At 46.0% G+C, this 7,041-nt stretch overlaps 1 protein-coding gene across 1 annotated transcript; it reads left to right on the forward strand.

Moving 5' to 3' along the window:
* Window positions 1–403: 403 nt before the first annotated feature.
* On the forward strand, window positions 404–2,684 carry APOLD1 (apolipoprotein L domain containing 1; the record flags this gene model as incomplete). The annotated part of the gene is given in 3 exon segments (XM_082850880.1): window positions 404–523; window positions 526–528; window positions 1,775–2,684. Coding segments are annotated over 3 exon segments (867 nt in total). The 3' UTR covers window positions 2,519–2,684.
* Between the last annotated feature and the right edge of the window lie 4,357 nt (window positions 2,685–7,041).

Consider the following 7,041-nt stretch of genomic DNA (forward strand, 5'->3'; position numbering starts at 1 on the left):
CACAGATTCACGGTGCTTCTCTTAAAACACAGGAGTGGGTTGTGAGTGGCTCTGTTAGACACAAGAGAATCCCCTCCTTCCTTTTTCTTTTTAAAAAGTGATTTTGTAATGGTAGGCTCTCAAGAAACACTATAATTGGTCAGCCTGGGGTGCGTTAGATGTCCTACCAGATAACGTCATTAGCTATTCTCAGGAGAGGAGAGGAAAGGCAGGGTATGCCCCCTGGGACAATGACAACACTTGTTTCAAGTTGGGGAAGAGCCTGTGGTTCTTTTCCTGCATTTGGAGGAAAGCGAACACACAATGTTCATTTCCTAAATACGGGATGTGCTGCGAGGCTGGTGTGTCATTTTCCACCATGTCACATCCTTCTGGATGGAGGCAGCAGGGGCCAGGACAGGAAATGGCAAATTCTCAGAATGAGACAAGGCTTTCCCAGTGCAGTCATTGGCTCTCTGGAACTATAAAGCGTGCTCATCCAGAAACAGCCTCAGATTTTTCTTTCCTGGAGATAGCCCGAAGTGAATGGTAAGTGGGGAGGCCAGAGGGATGCTGTCTGAAAAATAGCCATTGGACTTGTAATACTGGGGTTATATCCTTGGTCTGTTATATATTTTGAGTAACTTTGTCTCATTTTGCTCAGAGGTGTCTTTATCTGTAAATTTGTCAGTGGTGGGTGGAATTATGGAGGCATGCAAGTAAAGTGAAGACTTAGGAGTCAGGAGACCAAGATTCTAGACTGGGCTCTGAAGAATCAGCTGCATCTAGAATGTGTCTGTGTTTCGATTTCCTCATCTTCCAGTTGAGAATGATGATTTCTGCTCTGATATCTCACAGTAGTGAAATCTTCCATTTCTGTGGCGGCTGTGCCTCTTCCAAGAAGTTCCTGATACTAAGGAGTACAGTGGATGCGAAGGGAGGGATTTTTGGCAACTAGGAAGGATGTACTTTTACCCATGATGTACAGTTCTCTCTGTCAGTCATCTTCAATTGGCTTCATTTCAACTTGGTACAGGTAGCCCTCAGTGAGTTGTTAAAAAATTTTTGGCCACTTTTAAAATCGTTCCTCACTTTTAAAGGAAGCTTTCATAATAAAGGGACATAGTGGTGTTAATTTAATGTGATTTATTTTTAATTAAGTACACATCAAAGAATGAAATTTCTGAAGACCCGATGAGCTCTAATTAGAAGAAGTGGCACAAGCCACATCTTAGGCTTGATTCTAAGATAAGAGACAGGGAAAAAAAACAAGCAGAAGAGTTGCTTCAGGCAAGCATCTAACTTAGAAAGATTAGTTTCCTTACACTTGATAGACGGTGGGATTTTTGAGTTTTTGGTGGCTTGTGTTTTTCACTCATCAGAGAGAAAAAGAAGAAAACAACCCTTTTGCAATAAGAGTATTGCAAAACTCTTAGGATCCCAGTCTTCATGTAAGGAAAGGGCCTTGTAAAGGGGTACAACGTAAGGCTTGCAACGTGTCACCTTTCAGAGGAGAGGCCTCAATATTGCAGTGGACTTCTAATACCACCACTCCCTTATTTAACAGATAAGAAAATCCATCCTTGGCGTACCCTGGGAGAAAAAGCGGACAAGAGCATTATTCCTATTGGCTTACTCAGATTTAAGGTCCTGAGGACTGGAGGACTTGTCCCAGATTATAGAACGGGTCTTTCAGAACTTGACACATGACTCACTGGAAAATGACCCGTTTCCCCTTGGGTGGAAGCAGCTGTTGTGCTTGACCCCGGGCTAATCGCGTGTCGTGTCCCCGCAGGGCATGGAGGGGCCGGAGGCCCGGGAGCTGCAGGGCGCGGATGCGCTGCGCCGCTTCCAGGGCCTGTTGCTGGACCGCCGCGGCATGCTGCACGGGCAGCTGCTGCGCCTGCGCGAGGTGGCCCGGCGCCTCGAGCGCCTCCGCCGGCGTTCCCTGGCGGCCAACGTGGCGGGCAGCTCGCTGAGCGCGGCGGGCGCGGTCGCAGCCATCGTGGGACTCTCGCTCAGCCCCGTCACCCTGGGGGTCTCTCTGCTGGCGTCGGCCGTGGGGCTGGGGGTGGCCACCGCCGGAGGGGCCGTCACCATCACGTCCGACCTCTCCCTGATCTTCTGCAACTCCCGGGAGCTGCGGCGGGTGCAGGAGATCGCGGCCACCTGCCAGGACCAGATGCGCGAGATCCTGAGCTGCCTCGACTTCTTCCTTCGCGGGCAGGGCCGCGGGGACCGCCAGCTGCTGCAGAGCGGGAGGAACGCCTCCATCGCGCTGTACAACTCGGTCTACTTCATCGTCTTCTTTGGCTCCCGCGGTTTCCTCATCCCCAGGCGGGCCGAGGGTGCCACCAGGATTAGCCAGGCCGTGCTGAAGGCCAAGATCCAGAAACTGGCCGAGAGCCTGGAGTCCTGCACCGGGGCTCTGGACAAGCTCAGCGAGCAACTGGAGTCCAGAGTCCAGCTCTACACGAAGAGCAGCCGTGGCCACGACCTCAAGATGTCTGCTAACCAGTCCGCTGGGCTGTTTTTCTGAGAATATCTTTTCCCCCTAATGACCGAGGCCAGAAACCATCCCCATGGGATGCCCCAGATTTGTAGCTCCCTCAGGAAAACACCAAGTCGGGTTAGGAGCTGAATGCAAAGGATGAGAAAAACTGTTCTTCAACAGTTTGAGAACAGTGGTTTGAGCCGAGGCTGGATAGGGGTGCAGACTTTGCCACCCTTTGGGTCTTCTCCAAGCCCCACTAGGCTTTGAAGTCCTCAAAAAACCTCTAAGAGGAGACACTAGCTTTAAAACCTCTCTGCCAGAGTTTCTGAGTACAAAGAAATCCAGAATCCAGAGCAAAGCAGACCCTCTCGGAACTGTGCGGGAGGGTTCAGAACCCAAGAGAGGCACCTCCCGCTAACACGTGTCCCCTCCCCTCTCAGCGTGCCCACTCATAGATCGAGCCTGCAGATGGAGTGGAGCTTCCTGGGTGTCTTCATATCCAGACCTCCAAGGTACTCTGAGAGGGGAAACCAACTAAATGGTCACCTAAGTCCCGCCCCCTTGCAGAAGAAACTGAGGCCAAGGAAGAGGAAATGACTAACAGCTTCGTTTACTGACATCATAGCGCAGAGAAGGGAGCAATGGCTTTTGAATTAGTCCTGGGTTTACTGTCTAAGACTTGGCTTACTGGTCTGTAAAATGGATGCTACAACCTCACCCTGTTGGGAGGTATTAAGTGAGATAAAGTGCCAAGCACGGTGTCTGGGTCACATAGTTTGGCCTCCTGGGCTGGCAGCATCACCTGGGGACTTGCTAGAAAGGCAAATTCTTGGCCTCAGCTCTAGACTTAAGGAGTCAGAAATTCTGGAGGTGGGGCGCAGCAACCTGTGTTGAAACAAGCTCTTGGGGTGATTTGATGCCGGATAAGGTTTGAAAACCGCTGCAAGAGATGTTGGTTTCTGATCCTCTGATGAGCTTTCACGAAGTCTATAGCCTCTCTGGGCTCCGCGGTCTTCAGAGTCATTCACAAAAGGTCAAGGACAGTGTCCCAGAGGTAAAAGAAAGAAGGTGCGTGGGGACGGCTGTGTCGATGCTTCCCGGGGCAATTTCCTGCCAGGTGAGCTAAGGGACGTAACAGAATCAGCCCTTTAGAGGGCAGTGTTGCCCACTCGTTGCAAAAACTGGTACAGAAAGGAATGTGAATTTAATGGAAATTGACCTTTATTACCTTCTCTGAAAACCTCCAGACCATTTTTTAATTATTTATTTTAAGTTTCTTATTTAATTACTGTTTATTGTTAACCTTGAATTTTATTTAACCACAACATTAGAAAATAATAGGAATAGCAAGTTGCTGAATGGGAGACCATTGAGGTTCTTTTCGGGAGATGAAGTTGAGTTTGCCTTTCTAAGGTGGGCCATGAGCTGAAAATAGCATTGCTTTCCTTGAATAAGTCTCTCTCCTTCAGAGGGGAATTTTTTCCCCCAGTGTTTTAAATGAACCTTTTAAGTAAATGTGGGAAGTTCTGAATAGAGAGACCAGGAGCTGCATTTAAGCTTACAAACGGAGGCTTGACTTGTCAATATACAGATGATGCAAGCGTATCTATCCTGAAGGTACAAGACTTTGCCAGCAGATAACACTTGACCTGAAAAGCCTTCCCTATTTCGTTCAGGGTGGAGAAAAACCAATTAGAGGCATATGAAGGAAGCACTTGGAAGCCTGATGTCCTGTGAAGTTGGGTTTTATGGGCAATAGACAAATTAGCTTGTGTTATGATGGTGATGTGTTATATTTTCACTTTGGGAGCTGTAAGAAATCTGTAAACTGTCTCTTAGAAAATACTTCCAATTGAAAAGTCTTTGGGACCACACGCACAATAAAACTTGGCTGTGTTATTTAATTATCTAATATGCTTTAAATTTACCCAGTTGACCCCCATGCTTCCCAATGATGGCAGGGTGTCTGAGGAAGTGTAATTTCAGTGCTGGGGAGAGGGGTTGATGTTTCTATATTTTTATTTTTACTATAAATGGCAATGGATCTGTATCCTGGTTTATTCTGAAGTTGGTACCAGTTGTGTTTTTTTTAAACTGGTGTCATTTCCTAGATTGCCTTGCACAGATGCTAGCATTTTAGATGACCAGAGTGTACTTCACAGGGTTGTGTTATGTTATAAAGGTACAATCACTGCCTAACCTCATCTTTTATTAATGCTTAAGTTTAAATTATATTCTTCCAGTGCCTGAGCTGTTTCCTAGAAATAAACTGGGCATTTTTGGAAGCCCCAGCCTCAGTGGCAGCAACAGCAACCATTTCATATTATTAGGGTATTTTGTGTGTATCAAAGTCTTAAACTCTTGAAGTTATAATTTCAGTGACCCACTGTACATCTAAGGCAGGGTGTCTACTTTGGAACAATACTTTGCACGTTATAGGAGCTCAGTAAATGCATTTGAATAATTTAATGAACTGCTTAACCATATTAAGAGGAATTTGTTGATAATGAAAGAGCATCTATCCTCTTATGTGTCTGTTATAAAGATGGAAGCCTCTACCAGGATTTAAGTCAAGTTCAGTTAAATGGATCCTAGAGACAAGCATTTTCTTTATTTCTTTTGTGGGAATGTGAATAAGGCTTTTCCTTAAGGCCTTTGTTCTATAAAACAGATTGAAATGGTATGTTGTAAAGGGAAGAACAGAAAGGGGTATTTAGATTACAAGTGTACTTCAGAAAAATACCGAGTTCGAAAAATAAATATGTTCATATTGAAGGTTTAAGTGCTTCTGTTGGTTTCTGGGGTTTACAATCCTGCGGATTGTTTTCTTTCACAATAAAGGAGATTCATTTGGTTCTGCATTTCAAGGGTTCAATAAAGCTACATTCTACTCTATTAAAAAGATAATCCTTAGCAGACATTTCTGATTCTAATCACTTTGATGCATTTGTCCTCAGGCACCTGTTATTTCCAATGTGGTAAATGTCAAAGTCAAAAGTATTTACTGGGAGAAAAAAGAGAGAGAAGAGTGGTGTAGAAGGCACTGTAGATCAGATATGTCAAACAATTTGTCAACTTGATATATTTCTCACTCAAAGCCTTGGCGTGAAAAGAAAGTAGAAGGAATGGAGATGTTGAGAGAAAGACATTGTGCAGAGATTAATGGGGATACCATTAAATGCAGCAAATTTTGAATTCCACATTTTTTTCCCATTGTAGCAAAATCAGTCCTTCCCTTTATTGAAATAAATTGCCCAGTCCTCAAACATCTTCTTTTTTTTTTTTGGCCGTGCTATGCTGGCTTGTGAGATCTTATTTCCCCAACCAGCGATCAAACCTGGGCCCGGCAGTGAAAGCACCGAGTCCTAACCCCTGGACCGCCAGGGAATTCCCAACTTTTTTTTTTTTTTTTTTTTTTTTTCGGTACGCGGGCCTCTCACTGCCGTGGCCTCTCCCGTTGCGGAGCACAGGCTCCGGACGCGCAGGCTCAGTGGCCATGGCTCACGGGCCCAGCCGCTCTGCTGCATATGGGATCTTCCCGGACCGGGGCACGAACCCGCGTCCTCTGCATCGGCAGGCGGACTCTCAACCACTGCGCCACCAGGGAAGCCCTAGATCAATTTTTAAAGAGTTATCGACTCATGTATAGGAATTATCATTATCATAAGAATCTCATTATCTAGAAATCAGACTTCCAGCAGTTTCAAACCTTTGAACATAATTACAACCTGAGAAGTAATTGAAAAGAATCCCAGAATCAGCCAAATTAGGCTTCACAAAACCCAAACATTAGAGATCGAGGCAGAGAGGGAAGGCAAGGGCCAGCATCTATATTAGGAAGGCAAAACTTTCCCAGGAGTCTCCACGGGACTTCACCTGGCAAGTCACTGACCTTAACCGTGCAAAGCAAGCTGGGAAATGTAGTACTTTTAGCTAAGAACTAGCTGTTCCCAAAATACCTAGGGTTCTGTTTGTAAGGACAAAAAGTAGGATGGACATTGGGTCGAGGGGTCAGCAGTCCAAACAAAGAGCCTACAGTGGTTGCTGCAGTGAGTTGAGAACTTCTGCTGAAGGTAACCTGGAGGTAATCTCGTCATCTGAGTGCCAGCCTGAGTCCGCATCTTGGAAACATCCCTGGATGTTGCGCTGTTAATGACTGTGCAACCGAAAAAAGAAAAAAAAAGGCTGTGCTGGCAGGATCCTGGCTGTTTGCAAAGGCCAGCCACAAGCTGGGACCGTATCTTTGCTAAAGCATATGGTATTCCTGTCATAAGAAGTAACCTTTTAGTTAATTGCAATAAATCTCTCCTTGTTGAGTTGACAGGAGGTTGGAAAATTGTTACTTTTTGCTCCTGGCAAACTCATAAGAGGAAAGTAAACCCTGCTGTGGTCTGGACTAGGACAAAGAGTGAGCCCTAAGATCTGGAAATAATCCCTTAGCAACCAGAGAGTTGTTAGAAGAGGGGAAATTGTGCTGTTGAAGCGAGACCCCTAAGGGGCAGGAATGAACCTTAGGGACCCTCAGCATCCCCCAGTTCTGACTGGCATTAGCACTGGGCTGTGGAGAG

Source organism: Leucopleurus acutus (genome assembly GCF_964270905.1).
Source record: "Leucopleurus acutus genome assembly, chromosome: 11".
Classification (NCBI taxonomy): Eukaryota; Metazoa; Chordata; class Mammalia; order Artiodactyla; family Delphinidae; genus Leucopleurus; species Leucopleurus acutus.